General features: G+C 29.5%; 1 protein-coding gene across 1 annotated transcript; it reads right to left on the bottom strand.

Moving 5' to 3' along the window:
- On the bottom strand, nucleotides 1-18,411 carry gro (TLE family member transcriptional corepressor groucho). Its single transcript, XM_027348294.2, has 14 exons — nucleotides 17,706-18,411; nucleotides 9,430-9,530; nucleotides 8,772-8,835; nucleotides 8,669-8,713; nucleotides 8,295-8,357; nucleotides 5,628-5,702; nucleotides 5,271-5,571; nucleotides 5,174-5,196; nucleotides 2,667-3,200; nucleotides 2,168-2,491; nucleotides 1,836-1,937; nucleotides 1,419-1,759; nucleotides 1,137-1,317; nucleotides 1-1,060 (listed from the first exon to the last, which is right to left on the bottom strand). Exons 1-14 carry the CDS (start codon nucleotides 17,724-17,726, stop codon nucleotides 953-955), a joined length of 2,283 nt encoding a protein of 760 aa, XP_027204095.1. The 5' UTR covers nucleotides 17,727-18,411; the 3' UTR covers nucleotides 1-952.
- Nucleotides 18,412-19,374: the final 963 nt, after the last annotated feature.

Here is a 19,374-nt window from a genome sequence, read left to right on the forward strand (position 1 = left end):
TTTAAGAGAAAAAATCAATTTTTTCGATATTTTTATTTTTATTTATTCTATCAAATTGAAATGTAATTGACAAATTGATTCTTTTGGAATTGCAATAACAATTTTTCAAATCCAATGTTTGTGTGTGTGTGTTGTATACAATTGAAATAAAAATTGTGTGGAAACATACACATCAATAGTTTTTTTCAATCGAATCATTCATTATGATTCAATTCATTTAGATAATAAGTGCAGGTGTGTGTGTACAAGATAGATACAAACTTTGATTTTTTCAATTTTTGAAATTCTCATATAAATGTAATATAGAGAAAAATGAATGGATTGGGTTTTTTTCCTGTTTTGTTTGAATTAAAAAAAATGTTTTTAATGAAAAAGATCATGACATCGATTTCTATTTGAAAATGCAAACAATGTGAAAAGAAGATTGTGTGCGTGTGTGTTGGTATGGTATTTTGAGTGATAATTCATTAATGGTAAGAAAAATCTACAAATATTAATGTTTTTCGTGGGAGAAATGATCAGTAAATGAGGTGTTTGTGTTTATGTTAAGTTTGATTTTTGTTTTTTTTTCAATATTTTAATGGTTTTCAATTTTCATAATTTGATTGAATAAAATCATTTGAATAAAACATGGCAAAGAAAAAGAAATATAATTTCGTACAGAATGTTGAGATCTACATATAAAATGATGATGAAAAACAAAACAAAAAAAAGTAAATGAAAAAAAAGTAATCTGTCTTGTTTTTCAAAGAAATCAATAGAAATTATGATAAAATAAAATCACAATTGAAATGAAAATAAAATTGTATTCGTCCGAAATTTCGTCACCGTTTTCATGCAAACAAATTATGTGTGAATCAAATTGAGAAAGAATTCAAGAATTTTTTTGTTTTGTACAATTCAATGCAATATAATGAGAATAGTGCGAGACAATTTAAAGTTGAAAGCGATTTTAATAGATGACTTCATAGACTGTTGCTTTTTTATCACCTGAACCAGTGACAATGTATTTATTATCCGATGAAATGTCACAGCTTAAAACTGATGATGATTCTTTTGACTATATTTAAAGAAGTTAAAACAAAATTGTCAATTAGATTGTTCAGATTGATTATGGGGAAAATTTTTATTAATACCTGAAATATGGAAGCACCATATGGTGTACGCCATGCATTGAGCAAATTATCCTTTCCAGTCGATACGAACCATTTTCCACAACTCGAAAATTTTAATGACAAAACACAACTATCATGTAAATGTAGTTGATATTTATCCGGTTTATTTACGTTCAATACTTCAACATTAGAGCTTTCCATTCTATTTTCAAATGAAAAGGAAATTCAATGAAAAAATAAATTAAAATCCGATTATCATGAAATTAAAGTGTTTTCATTCTATTTTAATGAATGGCAACATACCCGACAGCTAACCATTCACCAGTTGGACAGAATCCTAATGAGAAGATTTGTGAATTGAAATCATATTGATGCAATTGTCGTCCTTCACGAAGATCCCAATGACGAACGGTATTATCGAGGCCACCAGTCCATAATTTGTTGCCATCAACGCTAATGTCAATACAAGAAGCACCATCCGTATGGCCTTGAAATTGTCGTACTAAACTTCGATTATGTAGATCCCATACGGCAATATTTCCATCCGAACAGCAACTAAAACAAACTTTTGAATCAGGAGATATGGCCAATGCATAACAAGCTGGCGCTGAAGAGTTAAGTTCTCCTTTGACATGTGGAGATGACTATATTTATGATGAATAGGAAAAATAATCAATTAGGTTAAATCTTTAATCGATCAATCGAACCAATCACACATACCAAACCAAGATCCCATATAGTTATCGTACTGGCTTCACCGCCAACAATCAGAGTACGATTATCCGGCAGTAGTTTACATGATCGGATATAATTATCACGAGGCTACATGAAAAAGTAAAAGAAAAACAAAATTAATTGCTTAGTTAGAAAAAAAAATGTAATAAGAAGTTATTCAGAATGAACAAAGAGGGAAAATAATAAATGAGAAACATTAACATCGTGGTTATGACAAAAATAACCAAGATAAATGGATCTACACATTCAATTGTTTATGCATTAAAAAAGTAGAACACAGTGAATAGAATACAGAATAGAAAAAGAAAAATACATACGAGACAGTCCAACTGCGAAACATGTTTAGCTGTTGGTTGACTAATGTCCCAAACTTTGACACATCCTTTGCCACCCGTGTAAACATATTTAGTTGGATTCGATATTGTCACAGCACACACCACTTCACCATGATTCAATGTGCTAATTTGACGTGCATGTCGTGGTATTCCCTGTGCCAATAATGCGTCGGCTGGAAATGGCACTGGATTTATTTGTCCCTCGCCGCTTACATGAAATGAATAGGCTGGTTTACCACCCGAAATAGCACCCGGTGCTGGAAAGCCAGGAGTTAAACGTAATGAAGGATGAGGATCAGAATATGGCTATAAATATCCAGATTCCATTCATGAAAAGAATAGAAAGAGGCGAACAAAAAACAAAAACAAAAACATCCAGTATTTTAGATGAAGATTGATCGATTTTATAAAAAGCGCTGGAGAATTTTATTTTTTATTCTCGCACTTAATTTAAAATGTATGAAAGATGATATACACATACCAATCCTCGCGGATATCCCGGTGGCATATTATTATGTAATGATTGCGAATACAGTCCAGCTGCAGCGCTGAGATCGGCCGGTATCGGATGCGGTGGAGGAGCACCCGGATGCATCTGATACGGATATGGCGGACCTAACGGTGTTTTCGGTATCGATGATTTACCTAATATACCATTCGGTGTTGTGGCTTTCGGCACTGGTGTAGTAGATTTTTCCGTATCTTTATGTTTTGATGATGGTGTTGATGAATTGGATGATATGCTCGAATGTGGACTATGTGATGGAAATTCTTTTTTTGAGATCTTTTCCATTGAATTACCATTTTCACGTGGTGATGATGTACCATTTGATGTTGAATTATTTGGGCCAACACCATCTTCATTAGCCACATCGACAACTAATTCTTGATCACTTTTTTCTCCATCACTATCTTTTTCCTCTTTACATTTACGTTTTTTTATTGAATCATGATCATTCATTTCCGATGGTGATGGACGAAATTTTTCCCGTTCATTTGGTGATATTGAATTACGCTGAATAAAATTAAAAGAAAATAAGACGAAATTAACTCAATAAATCAGTCGTCAACCAAAAATGTATGTCAATTTTTTTAAAATCAAGATGTTACCATCTTTTTTTGAAAATTTATATATAATCATTATGTTGATAGCTATATGTGTTTATTTCTCCATTTTTATTGCTCGAAAATACTATGATTATAATACATCGAAGAAAAAAAACCACTTGCATTTTCTACGAAGAATTTTATTAAATATTTTGCTATACTTTCATCTTGTGAGCAATTATTCAAATGTTAAATCTGTCATCATTGTAATGATGATGGTGATAATTAACATTTGAACATAATAAAAAAATCCAAGCCAGGAAAAAAAAGTGAACAGAACAAAAAAAATTACAAAAAGTTTTCTAGCGTTTTCAAATTTCAAACAAAAAAACCAATTCTAAGCACGTTTTCAACCATACACACATTACATACATAATAGATCCAAGGTTTATACCAAATTCATCAATCTCGTTTGTTGTTGTTTCGAGTCGATCTTTTTTTTCCAAAATATATACCTCTCCTTTTCCGTTTGTTTTTTCATAAGATGATTATGGTAATGTGGTCAACATTTTTAAATTGAACCAATAATAACAACAACAACATTAACAACTGAATGATAATGATGACACAACGTTAAAAATTTCTAGAGATGAATGTTTTAAGCTGACATTTCATTTCATTGCAATGTAATGACCAACAATATCAATGAGAAAATGAAAATTATCAATTCTAAACACGAACTATTAACTATGTGTTCACCAAACATACTGTTTTTTTTTTTTTTTGAAAGAAGGTGATAGGGGAAACAAACAAGAATAAAATAAAAAAAAACAACAACAACGTTCATCACTATCATATATTATTCAATGTATAATATCGAATTGGTTTAAAAAAACAATCTTGATCTTTATAGATATAATTCATTCAAAACACATTCTAATCTATATTGTATAATGGTTGCATTGTCTATGTAGAGATCCAGGATCGTCGGTCAATGTATTTTGCTTATTCTTTCTCATTTTTTTTGTATATATTCGTGAAAAGAAAAACCTTAGATCACATACATCCAAACTCTTTAGGGAGTAGTCACTCTCATCCACACACACACACTATATTCATCTTTATTTTATTTTCAAAGAATCTTTTCTTCCTTCAGTTATCATGATCGCAATATTTTTTCTTGATTCTATTTACTTCCAAATTCTTTCTCTGCCTTAATATTGTGAAATACATAAGATTTAGGATGATAATGATAAGAAAAAAGAATATTAACCATAAGAATCTTGAAGACAAGAAAAAAAACAGCAGACAAATCATGGAATCATCTCACCATAACTAAATAGAATCATTAATTGTATATAGCTTGCATGTGTGTGCTTGATAGATTTCAGTAAATTTATGGCAAAAAAAAGAAAAAGGAAACAAGAACGTGACTAAATAACAAAATGTTGAAATCATCATACACTCACACACGCATAAATATACACAGTTAAACGAACCAGAATGAGGACACCAAGACACGTTCTCAAATAATGTCTACGTTTTTTTCCTCTCTATTTCTCTTACATCAACCAGAAACAGATCAGCCAACTTTGACAAAATAAAAAAAAGATTCTGGTCACGTTGATCATCTCATTATCATCATCATCATCATCGTAGTCACCACCAATATCGGGTTTGTTTGTTGGAAATCAACGTGCAGATCATGAATCAAATATAGTTGTTGTAAGACGTGTTTGGTCCACTTGGTAGAACTACTAGCTGGTTGAAGGGAGAAAACAAGAAAACTTCAATCACTCTCTACAGTAAAAACTACATTGAATAATCGAGTCATAAAAATTATAATCTTTGCCAATTTATTTCTTAGGATTTCATCGTTGTCAATAAATAAATCTTAAAACATCGAATGATAATTTAATAGATAGAAAAAAAATTAAATACCTGTCGATCCTCGGAACTGAGCACTGTGTGTAAATAAAAAAAAACGAATAGAATAAATAAATTGAATAAAATGTAAAATTACTAATCACACACATACCACTATTGGATCGTTTCGATGAAATTGTATCGTTATCCTGTCCAGATCTTGATTCTTTCATTGCTGATGCAGCAGCAGCAGCGGCTGCCGATGAATTAGCAGCAGCCATTGCTGCAGCAACTGATGATGGCATATGATGTCCCGGTGGTCCACCTAATGCTAATAAACCGGCAGCACCGGCTGCACCCGGTGGAATTGGTGGTAAATTACCGGCTAATGCATGTGGCATTAAAGGAATTGGGCCATGTGCAGCCGCAGCTGCAGCAGCATGTGGAGGTAATTGCTGAGCATGCATCTGTTGCTATCATTTAAATTGATTAATTTATAATTAATCAATTAATCGATCATTTTACTTACCGAAATGATGGTATTTAATTCTGTCATTGATAATTGTTTGGCTCTTTCAACGGCTGTAGCAACTTGTTGCTGATGCTAAAATATAAGTAAAAAAAACATCAAATAAATAACTGATTTCAACAAATTCCATGATAATTTAATCAATTGATTTGATTTAAAAATCAAATTATGAATTGATAAACTAATCAACATTGAGAAACACACAGTAACATAACCATGACAATAATTGGATTGGTCGAAAAACCGAAACAGAAAATTTTCGCCCATTTTGTTTCATTGCAACAACCAGCAAAAATTGATTGGTTCAAATAGACAGGTAATTATATGGTCAACCACCGATTTAATAATGATAATTTTCTGTTTGTGTGTGTGTGTGACTGATGTCCATTGAATGACCGATCTTTTCAGAAGGCATTCAAGCCTGACTAATCATCATCAATGCAATAGTGTCTGGATTCTTCATCACAACCATCATCAATGATGATTGTAGCCTATGAACATAATAATCAATGACAAAGCAAAAATAAAAGAACGAACACCAATCGAAAAAATACACCAAAAAAGAAAATTGCTATCTTTTTTCGATGATATTCTTTAACCCTCGGCTATCCATGTGGGGTCAAATTTGACCCCAACGACATTTAAAACTTCGCCATTCGAAAATCTATCGACAAAAATCAATTTTCTCTTGAATGATCGAAGCTCTATGTTTATTGAACATGATAGGCAATTTTCACCGTTTTCCGACTAAAAATAGTGGAGAAATCATCGATTTTCGGGATGAAGTCTAAATGTGCATAACGTAAGTGCTGTAGGATCCCTACCAGCCATCACTTACGTTATGCACGATCCCAAATTCAATAGGAAAATCAAAATTTGTTTGCCGCTTTGTATCATTAATGATATGCTTTTAAGACAAAATTTTTGATGAAATTTTAAAATTGATAATATTTTCTAAGAGTTGAGCACAAAATTTTAGATTATTTTAGCTTTCTAACATAATTTAAAAGCGATCAAAGTTGGGGTCAAAATGACCCCACATGGATAACGACGCGAGAAATGCTGCGTGAATAGCGGAGGGTTAAGAAAAGAATTCACCCATACCGCAGTACCGGACACCATTATCATTACCATGACCATCATAATCATTATCATCGAGATAAATTAATATGATGATGATTGTGGCTACCTCGCGTATATGAGAAAATAGTTGAAGCAAAGACAATTTTCAATGAAAAAAAAATATCAATTCATTTTTATCCATCCATGATTCTTGCCATATAATAACGAATGAATGGATGAATGATTACTTAGAATCGATGGGCTGAATGTCTATCTTTCTTCAATGTCTATATATATTTGGTCAATCAACAAATATATCATTTTTTTGATCATTATCAATCAATCAGTCAGTCAAGTGAAAATCAAATGAAATATCAATTCATTTTTTTGAACGAAAGAAAGAGAAAGAGAATGGTTGAATAAAAATTTAATGCATCAATGATTTTGATGGTGAAATAAGAGAAAAAATCTCAAACAATAAAAAAAAAGGTAAACGTTTTGCATATTTACGGTTCGTTGATCAATGAACGATGTTATTGTTTATCATTAAATAAATACTACTTGTTTGTTTCAAAAAAAAAAATTTAATTTAATAAATGAAATGACAGCAAGAATTGTTCAAAAAACAAATTAACATTGATATTCAGCATGAAAAAAAATTCTCTCATCATTCATTCATTTCTCAACAATCAATTTGGCTACGAAATTCAAACAAAAAATGAATCAAGTGTTAATTGTTTTGATATTGAAAACAACGAAATTATTATGACGAATATTAATTTGTGAATTTTTTCGGCTGAATAAGAGAAAAACAGGTATTCAAAACATAATCAAGATTAAATGATAAGATGGATATTTTGTTTTATCATTAGAATAAATAGAAAGAAAAATCTGTCTTCAACACACTTATCTTCTATGTTTTCAACTTCAAAGATTTAAAAAAGATCATCATTATCAAGTTGATGATCTTATGCCTTCTAGGCATTGAAGAAGAAAAATGAAAAATTGTAACAAACAACGTCGATTGAAAACAAAATGATTTTTTTTCGCTGATTCCTACTTGAGGGTAGACAAACCAACAACAAACAAATATAAGAAGCCAAAAAGGCGGATAACTAGAAGACCTAGAAGATTTTGTTTTGTTTTTATCGTTTACCTTTTTGCTTTTAATCTAAAGCTATTATTATTACCTTCTTTTCTTCAGAATATTACGTGAATGTGTGTTTATTCGTTGGCGTTTATTATTATTTTTTTTGTTTTCGGTTCTTGTTTTATTTTTGTGTAAATAAATGAATATTATATCTGTATAAACATGATGAATGTTTCTAAACAATATATACTAGTCGACTATAGGATCAAGATTGAAATATTTTTCACATAAGGTGTAAATTGATGGTTGCAAAAACAAAAAATTTGAAGGGCTAGGTCAGGATATAAATGAAAAATGAAGATAGAATTTAAAAAAAACAAAATAGTAGGGTAGGTCATCCAAAAAATGACCTTGGTAAACACTTTTTAAAGTGCGTGTGTGTGTTTATATGCAAAAGTCAAACACTGTTGATTATTTTCATCATCATCATCATCATTATAAATGATAATACTTACATCTTGTTGTAGGTAGGGCAATATTTGAGCGATGATTGCATTTAGCCGTTTGGCAATCTCGGTCTAAAGTAAAAAAAAACAGGAAAAAAATGAATGAAAATCATAAAGCATCGCCTACCAAAAAAAAATAACAAACAAAAAACAAAACTTTTACACCTGTCCAAACTAATCGATAAGCGATAAAAGATAATGATAATCGATTATGGTGATAATCAATTTATTTAGATCACACCTAATTTATATCTGGATAAAAAGCTTTCTATCCAAATATCTAACTATGCTAATTAATTTAAGCTATTTTTTTATTTTCCTTTTCATTCACCTGAACATTTTTTATCATAAAATAATAAAGTTTATTAAATAATTGAACTTACTTGTTTGTGCATTTCAACATTAAGCCCATATGACATTTCATAGTACTATTTGTTCAAAAAGAATTTTAATCAAGAATTTAAAAAAAAACATTCAGAAACATACCATAACATAATGCCTTTGCATTTCAGTTTTTTCATTGGCCAATTTTTCCAATTCCAATTTGAGGCTAAGAATTTAAACAGGATAAAAAAAATTTCATTATTAATCATCAAATTATAAATAAAAATTGCATTATAGTAAAAGAGAGATTTTAATGATGATTTTTTAAAAAAATTAAATGCTAATCAATCCCCACTAAACAATGAGAGGATTTCGTGATTATTCAATTCAATGTCTTTTTATGATTACATCATATTTCAATTTGTATAATAAATATGTAAATTTTGAATTTAAAAAATTAACTATCATAATCATTATTATCATCATAATCATAATCATCATTCAAACAAATGTATCTACAACCATTAAATCACCGTTTCATTAACATTATGGTTATTATCATCATTATAATGGTGATTACAATCATTATCATCATTATTATAATGATAATGAATGAATATGATAAAACGTATCAATTTATCATAAATAATTTCAAAAATCAATTTCATTTTTTCATTTGTTAATTAAATAATAATGAATTAATCAAGAATGATAAATAAATGATTGAATGGATGAAATAAAATAAAAAAATCTCTAAATAATCACATTATGATGGTGTTGATTTTTTTTTAATTTGTTAATCAACGACATTATTACATACCCATGATATTGTGTTTGTAGAAAATTAAATTCCTCTTTTATACGTTCGCATGATTCAGAAATGGTAAATTTAAATTGTTGACCAGGTTGTGGTGGTGGTCCCTATAATGTTATAAGATAAAATAGAAGAAAAAAAATGATTAATAAAATTTTAAAAATTTAATGAAAAAGTAATTTCCCAAATACATTATTACATTGAAATAAAATGAAAAATAATGATCATTATTGTTCAACAATTACATATTATATTAGCAAATCAACAATAACAACAAAAGTATTGACTTCCAATTGCCTTTCATACATGATCATCAAAACAATCCATTATAAGCAGATTCGAATCATCATCATTAGAGAGATAATAATGATGACCGAATCGATTCGACCATCAACATTAACAAATGAATTCACCATTTGTCATTAGCAATCTAATCATCAATTTGATCGATTAATCAATCAATCAATCGATCGATTGAATCAATGAGTTATTATTTAACGTCATCGTGATCATTAGAATCAAGAAAAAAAACAACAAACTTTTTTACCATACAAGTAAATGCAAATTCAAAAACATATGCAATGGGGAAAAAATTCAAATCGAACACAGATAGGGGATAAATTCAATATCGATTGAATAGCAGAAGAAGGAACAAGAAAAAAAACATTGATTTTCGTGACAAAAAGATGTCAGAATTGAACAATTCTTTTTTTAGTTGATTTTGATCGTTCATCGACGATCATCATGTTGAACAATGTCGTGCCGATCAAATATAATGATCAAAGAGAAAAAAATCGAATATTCAATGATAATCAACTTTGGTAAGACCATAATAATAACAAAAGCAACCCAAAATACATGCAAACCAAACCAAAAAAAAAACTTTTCGAAAATGGTTGATATAGAAAAATAAAGAAAAACACCACTTTTCAATTCATATCGAACATCAAATAGCAATTAAGTTCACGCAATTTTCATCATTTTTGTTTTGTTTTGTTTGGTAAGGTTTTATCACCAATCGTTACACCAACAAAAAAAAATCAATGATCGACCCTATGGTGATATAATGATTGGACACGAAATTTTCCTTTTGAAAATGCGTGTGCGTGTGTGTATACATGTGAATACAACAAACGAGACGAACAAAACAAGAAAATTTCGTCATGAAATATAGAATCATTATTATTATCATTATCATCAAATTCAAACGACTACCAACACGCACTAAGAAAAAAAAGATGATTATTATCATTAAATGTACAGAATGTAGAGTGATCATCATCATCATCATTAACAACATTAAAGAATGACGATAAAACTACGTTGTTGTTATTTTTCCCAATGTTATTATCATTAAATAAGTAAAAATCGATCCAAATAATGAAAGAATATTGGCCATTCATAATTTTTTATCGATCACATTACATAATAGTGAATCAAAATGGATTTTTTTTGCATCAACAATGATAATGATTATCATCATCATCATCATCATCATTATAATCGAATTGATGATGATAATGATAATAATGGTAATAATAATAATGATGATGGTAATGGTGAAAATCGATTAATTGAAATTGATGATGATGATAATAGTTTTGTTGTTGTTGTTGAAAAACAACATTCTTGAAAAATAAAAACAAAAGTGACTGATATGAAATTTCAATTGTGTTTGTCTATTTTCATTTACATTCATTAAATTTCAATATTTGAATTTAATTTTTTGTTCAAATCGATGAATTTAATCGATCAGAAACAAAAAATTTTTTGCAATGTTTCTATTATATGATCATTATATATATTATATTGACGGAAACGGATCTTATAATCGATGATTGTCGATGTTCATGGTTTTCTGAATAAACTTGTTCATTTTTTTTCTGTTTATCGATCAATTTCTAGCAATTATTCAAAAAAAAAATTTATTTTTTACCTTGAACATAAAGACATTAAAAACAAACGGGAAAAAATTAATAAAATAGAAAATTTTTCACACTAAACATTCAGTTACGAACAAAAACAATCGACAATATTATCTTCATCAATTTTCAAATGCAAATGATGTTCCTTGTTCACAAGGAAATAGAAAAAACCCTCGAAAACAAATTAAAAACGCGCAAATCTTGACAAACTAAAAAAATTCAATAGATCAATCTAATCAATACGACCTATTGCGACCCAAAAACATCACATCAAATCATCATCATCTGTTTCAGACAGACAATCATCTAATCACATCAAATTCACAGACTATAATTATACCATTATATAATAATCCTAGATAGATAGATAGATTCAGATATGATATGATAGGAAGGCGGATGAAATAGAGTAGAAAGAAGAAAATTATATATTGTAAACGATACTAGCTAATATGATCATCATAATCATAATCATAATCATCATGATCATGATAATAATGATATTCTATATCTGCAAAAGAATTAATAAAGAACTAAAAAAGTTAGTCTCAAACAATCAAATTTCAAAAACAAAAAATTTCTATGCATATAATGCTGCAAGTATGTATTTAGTGTACACAATGTGTGTTTATCTTTGTCTGTTTCATTGTTCGAACAAAGAATAACGATAAGAGGAGTGGTGGTGGTGGTGATGGTAGTTCAATTCTAACAGAATTGTTCAATTCGATACGATTCGTCGGTTTCAAATCGAATGAGCAATTGGATTTTGGATCATTAATACCTAACAACAACAACAACAATAGTAGCTATTATTATACCCTTCAAAACAGCGAAACTTGAATGAAAAGCAAAAAAAAAATTGCTCGGTGGAAACGGTCGAACGATGACAATGAAAACAAGTCCATTAACAGTGACCCCCTCTCTTCCCCTGAAAAAAGAGGAAAGAATGAAAATAGATAGACAATGTCAGTTGTCTGTGTATTTGTCGAAATAGATGCTTTACTGTGTTTTTTATTATTGATGATGATGATGATGACTGCTTTCATTGCTTTTGATGGTGTGATTATCACCATAATAATAAGCCTAGAAAATAAAATAAGAATAGAATACGAAACTAAACGATTGTGTTGCTATAGTTAAATGAATTGAATTTGATTCGATTCGATTCCTATTTAAAATCATTGACACGCATCAAATCATCAATGATGATCATCGACCACAGCAGATTTTTTTTGTTCTTTATTTTTCTATATGGAATTTAATCAATTTTTTTCTTGGATTTTGGGTCCAACCATAATTATGGATCGAATGTCACCGAATAGACAATTCGATCCTACCATTTTCTTTCATTCATTTTCAATAATGAAAACAAAAAATCTTCGAATATTGACAATAAATAAGAGAGGCAAAGTTATTTAATCACTTAAACCCGAGTACCAAGATCAAGGATAATGAGATTATTATTGTTCCATTTGGAACAAAACGATACACACGCGCAATAAAATAATGATGTGACAAACGAAAAAGAAAATGATGAAAATCAAAAAATCAATCGTACAAAATAGAGTGAGAGTACCCAACAAAACACAAATCGAATCGGCAAAAATCAGTAAAAAGATTCAAAAGAAAACGTGTGTACATTATAATAAATGGGTGTGTGCTATGCGTGAGTTTTACTCATTTTTCTATCCCCTCATTCATATATGAATGATAATCATAATCGCAAATAGAAAAAAATCGATCCGACCAAAGAAAAAATTATCTGATTATTATGGGTTGTTTCGTTTTCTCTCTCCGGATTGAACACATACATTATTTTTCAAAAAAAAAGGTCCACACAAACACACAAGGGACAAAATAATAAATCAATCAACCATTTTTCAGGTCATGTCATGTTCGATTCAATAGAATAATAATCGATTGATAGTGTAGTGTAGTTCGCTATCAAGTGTGATTGAATGACTCTAGCGAGCAAACAAAAAAATCCAAAATACGGAAAAGCAATGTCAAAGTGCAAAATAGGGCCCATTATCATGATGATGATGATGATGATTGGCTCAAGAGTGGTCATCGCATTTGCCAAAATTTATCATTATCATCACATGGAAAAATAAAATAACAATTCGGGCTACATAGTTGGGCCATAAAAAAAATTTGGAGAAAATAAAATAAAATTTGGATACAAAAAAAAACAACAACATTTGAATGCCGCGGATAAATACAAACAACAAAATGTTTTCAAACCACCATTGCTGCTTCAATAAATATCACCAAGCGTGTTTGTATGTTTGGTATTTGTTGTATGGATCACATTTCTTCTTTTACACTCACTTTGGATCAGTTATAAGGGTGTACCATTGATTCGGATTGTATGTAAAACATTCAATGTTTCCCATGACCAAATAATTCATGGTCGAATAGCCAATAATCAAACAAAACAAACAGACAAAAATAAAATGAAAATGACAATCGACAAACGATCAAGATTGAAAGAGAGAAAGAGCGAGAAACACACAGATACAACAAAAAATCCTAAATAGAATTAGATTCATTGAATAAAAATTTACGGTTTTTTCTTTCTCTCTCTCTCTCTCTCCCTAGAACAATATTGTTCCAAAAACACATTATATCTATAGGGGAGAGAGAGAAAAAAAAATGGAAACAAAACAAAACAGAAAAATCGAAAACTTGTCATGTCGGTTAGTCATTATTATTGTCATCATTTCTATTCAACAATTTATTTTCAAATAACGACGACGACAACAACAACAACAACAACAAATTCTAATTGTAACATGAAAATTAATTCACAATAGGATCATCATCATCATCAACAACAACAGCAGCCACAACGTATGAAAACATAAATTGAATAGAAAATCTATGGCAAATGTGTATGTAATTCACGACACCTGCTGCCCGCTTGCATGTGTATATCACACAAAATAAGTCTATATCGGTCGGTCGATCGGTATATATTTTGATCCAAAAAGTTCCAACTAAACAACCAACACATAAAAAATGATCCAAAGTAATAATAAGCTCTGTAGAGCTGCTGTGTTGCTGTTGCTTCTGCATTCAACACTAATAAAAGAACCCAATTGGATCGATTGATCCTCTTTAATTTCAAAGTCTTTTTTTTCTAAGTATGTGATCCAGGAATAATATGTACGAAAAAAAACTAACAAAGCTTTCGGTGATCAGAAAGGAAAGGCAAAAAAAATCCAATCCTCATCAAATTTATAAAAAAAGCTAAATGTGGAAAGTTGTCAACTTTTTCATTATCATCATCATTTTCATCTTGAAAAAAACGAGCCCTACTCATTTGTATCATACACACAAACATGCATAGATATCCTTTACTCTAAATCCACATAAGGGCTTTTTGTGACAAGCGCTTTGATGAAATTAAACCAGAACAACAATTTCTTTTCCCCATTATCAGAAAAACTCTATTTTCTCTAATCCAAAGCTGCATTATTTGGTAATATTTTTCTTTTTTGTTACTATCAAACTTATTATACAAACAGGATTTAAGAGATTTTTGTTATTATATTGCTACACCACCCCCCATTTTTTCCATGATTTAAACTTGATATTAAAAAAAGTATAAAAAGTTCCAATTTAAATAGCAATTTGGATACTGAAAGAATAATAATCCGGAAAAAATGAGACCAAATTTAATTCTATATAGCAAAAAAACACCAGTAGTATTTGAAAAAGATTCAACAGTATTACATGTTCAAAATGGATTTATTTTAACTGAAAAATGAATGAATGCATGGATTAAGTGTATGTGTGTGCAAGGATCTATCAAGATTACTTATTCAAAGTAAAAAAAAAGCTGTCGCCAGGGATTTTATCCACACTAAAGGCCTTACGGCCTTATTTAACAAAAAAAAACTAGAGAAAAGAAATTGTCTATATTTACATAGCAATTTATTATAAAAATGTTGAAATTGTACTTTTTTTTCCAACCTATTCTCTAATATATATCATCAATCACAAATAATATTGAATTTGTTGACCAAATAAAATCTCTCTCTTTAGGTGTGAATGAATGAGTGTATGTAATGATTGTTCACAGTCATCATTTCAATAATAGGAACCATTATTATCATCGATTGGATCGAGTTTCAGAAGAAAAAAAAAACATTTCACTCGATATGATTAATACGAGAGAATGTAAGTATACGAGTGAGATAAGTGAAAAGAAATTTTTCATAAATAATGATTACAGAAAAAAATTATGATTTTTCATCGATCAAGACATAAATCGCTATTGAAATGTTCGGCTATTTTTTTATTTGTTTGTCTGTTTGGCATTTACCTAAAAAGGGTTAAAATTAAGATAAAGCCATAAAGATATATGAGAGCCAGAGAAAAAAACAAGTTTTTCAAACTTTTATGAAAAAAAAGGATTATATTTCATGAAAAAAACCATAGAATTCCAGTTAGTGAAAAAAAAGTATCAACATAAAAATTGAAATTATTTTGCCTGGTTCTTTAGAACCAAAAAAAAAGATAAGAGTTGGAAAAAATTGCACAATACTCTATTGGGTACAATGTAATCCTCATTTATTTTCCATCAGAAATATAATTAAAGAAAAAAAAACAAAAGTCAGAAATAAAATAGACAAAAAAATGACGTCTTTTCGTTAAGAACCTAAATAATAAAATGTGGAACGAACCATGAAAAAAATTACCATTCAATTAAGGATTTTTTTTTGAAAAAAATTTAACACGATAGTATTTTGACGAAATAATTTTCGAAACAATGAAATTCAATTCAGTGAATTTTCGGAGAATTTTGAAAAATGTTTTTCAAAATTTATAAAGACGAAAACCAAAACAAAACAAAAAAATTGTCTAACGAAAAATTTTCTGGTTCAAGTGCTATCATATTCCATGATCATTAGCATTAGAAAATCAAAATTATGAAAATGAAAAATCGATACAATTTTATCAACAAAAATCAATCATTAAAAAAATGAATGAAAAATTTCATTATTTTAAAATGTATGGGCGTTATATAGAAAATTCAATAATAAATGTTTGAGATAATTTTAGTCAAGGGTCTATGCATTTTGATGATCAAACACGTGCGATAACGAGAAGGTGATGCATTATGTGAGCATACATAATGTTATACGATTTGTAAATCCGATTTTATTTTCACATTTAGTGAAAATAAGAGAGATTTCATCTTCTGAAAAATTCAGTAGAAACACGTGCGTGTGTGTGTTGCGTGTGCGATACACACATACTCAATCACTTATGTTTGTTACATGTCATCATCATCATCATCATCATCATTGTCGATTAATCTCAATTTTGCAGATGATAATATTCCTGAACTTTCAGTTTTTTTTTGTGTCTAATGTTTGGCCAATCAGATTGATACATATAATCAAAATATAGAGAAAAAATATAGTTATTGTTAGTTTGCGTTTTGGTTTATCATCATTTGACAATGGGTGATAGAGGGGACGGATGTTTGTATTCCACATAAGAACGTGTGCGTATGGTGCGTGTGTTGGTCGGTCTAGTTACTATGTGAGAACCAAGCGTGTCATTAAAAGGCAACATGTAACTAATAAGCGGGGATATGGCGACTTTAAAACTTTATATAAAAGAAAAATAGAATTGGGGATGTTCAGATGGGGGGAGAGTTAGGAAATAAACATCAAACACACACACACACACGCAAACATAATGATGGAGATGGGCCAATAATGGAACGATACAAGATTTACGGATCAATGTAAAAATGAATAAGAAATGAAACACGTGACTTTTATTATTTCTATTCTCATCATTTTCCCCTCATACTGAATCAAATTCAATAGTAAAAAGAAATTCGACAAACATTGAAAATAACCGAATCATGACGATAGAATAGTTGGACCAGAACTTTTTATAGAAATGACACAATCACAGAAAACCAACACAAAGAATGAGATATATATCCAAAATATATGGAAACACGTGTATCAACTTTATTCTGGCTTGTCGTCAATTGATAATGACGATGAAATGATCTGATTGATCTTCATTTTGTTTGTCTATCATATATATTGGTTCATAATCAACTAACTGACACACGCACACAAACAAAACAAAAAATATTTGTCACAAACTATGTTTTTTTTTCAAAAATGAATCATTCTGTTATTGGCATTTATGGGGGAAAAGGAAATAATAATACACACGTCAAACACGTGTACATACATTTGGAGCAAGTATATTAATTGTAATTATTCTATTCTATTCGATTCGATCCAAATTCTATGAGTATTATTATGTGTGTGTGTGGTAGGGGAGTGTGAACAACAATAATGAAAAACAAAAACTTACCGGATGCCTGGCGGGATACATTTTTGTTGAATGATGATTATTATTATTCGTTATTGGCAAAGATTGTGGTGATGGTGGTGGTGGTCGATTTAACAATGATGAAAAAGAATTATTATTCGTTGAAGGATGAGGAAAAGGAGAAGGAGGAAGAGGAGGAAGAAATGGTTGAGGTGGCGGTAAAGGCGGTATTTTTGGTTGTTTTTGTTTGTCCAATTTGATGGTCAATCAATGAAAATGTGAAAAGTGGAAAGGATTTTTTTTCTCTCTCACTTAATTCGGAAAATTCAACGCACAATAATAAATAATGATGACAAGAGAGCGAACCAAAAAAAACAAGAGTGAAATTCCAAAGCGAAAAAAAAATTCCAGGAAGAAAATCTTCAACTGATATCGGATATTAAAGAGGATTTTTAAACGCCCACAAACTTTGATGTACACACATGGAAATTGTGTACATTTTTTTATATGTAGGTGTTGATGATGATAATGTTTAGTTTATTATTATTTTGGCTTCGAATCAAAATCAAATCAGGCGAGAGATAAAGATTGTCGAAAATAATCTTCTAATCGATTATGATGAGATGATGATGTTGTAGATTGAAATAGAAATTACACATAAAATATTCTCAAATGGAATTTCCCTTCTATGAGATATTTTTTTGATTTTGATATTAAATTTTAAGATTGAAAATAAAATACATTCATGATAGACACACAAAATACACTGAAAATCTCAATGATGTGGTTTTTTTTTTGTTTTAGTTTTAGCGAGAAAAAGTGATTAAAAACAAACAGAAATTTATTTTTTCTCCCATTAAATTGATGAGCGATGATAATGAATTAATCAAATGATTGATTGATTAATTTGATTCCAATTCCAGTACGAAATAATCATCCAATGGAAATTTGTTTTACTTTTTTTTTTTATCAAATGACAAAAACAGAAAACAGAAGACATTAAAATTAAAAATAAAAATATGATGTGAGAAACAAGTTAGTGAAGAAATTTTGAAAACAAATCAAATCAAAAGAAAGTTTTATCATTAAATGATGTGATAAATTGATTGAATTTTATAAATATTATTCATCGATCAATATTTAGATCATGATTGTATTAACACAAAGAAATCTGCTGTTTGTCGATGATTTTTGAATGCAAAACAAAACAAAAAAAATTGATGGAATTTTTTCAATCATTTCACAATCAATTACAATATCAATACATGAAAATCGACGACCAAAACGATGCTAATCATTGGTCAATTATCAATGATTATGAAACAAAACAAATGATAAAAAAAACAAATGATAATGTTGACGACCAATGACCGAATACTATCGAACACAGCAAAAAAAAATTAACATGAAAAATTTAAACCAAAATGATCGAGGTCCACAAAATATCATCAACCGAATAATACCATCACAGAACACAGCACACACATGCACTCCGAAAATACACCGATAGAAAAAGAGAGGGAGAGAGAGAGAGAAAAGACACACGAACGATCATCAACAACAGACAAAAACCGAGCGCGAAAGAACCAAGCCGACGAACCAGAAATTTATTTTTTTTTCTTTCTTCCTTTTTCTCTTCTCATTTTTTTTTGGCAATCATTCTTTCTCTTTTTTTTTATATGCAATCCGGTAAGATACTAAACATATTTAT

The sequence above is a fragment of the Dermatophagoides pteronyssinus genome, unplaced genomic scaffold (assembly GCF_027571235.1).
Source record: "Dermatophagoides pteronyssinus isolate colony J.1.1.1.1 unplaced genomic scaffold, Derpt_VIB-CSIC_2022.12 sq0003, whole genome shotgun sequence".
Taxonomy (NCBI): Eukaryota; Metazoa; Arthropoda; class Arachnida; order Sarcoptiformes; family Pyroglyphidae; genus Dermatophagoides; species Dermatophagoides pteronyssinus.

Coding starts and splice junctions, on each gene's coding strand:
- gro (XM_027348294.2), bottom strand. CDS start 17,726: ATGTATCCCGCCAGGCATCCG. Junction 2,492..2,666: donor CGGGATATCCGCGAGGATTG/GTATGTGTATAT, acceptor GGATATTTATAG/CCATATTCTGATCCTCATCC. Junction 1,318..1,418: donor GGTGAATGGTTAGCTGTCGG/GTATGTTGCCAT, acceptor ATTTGAAAATAG/AATGGAAAGCTCTAATGTTG.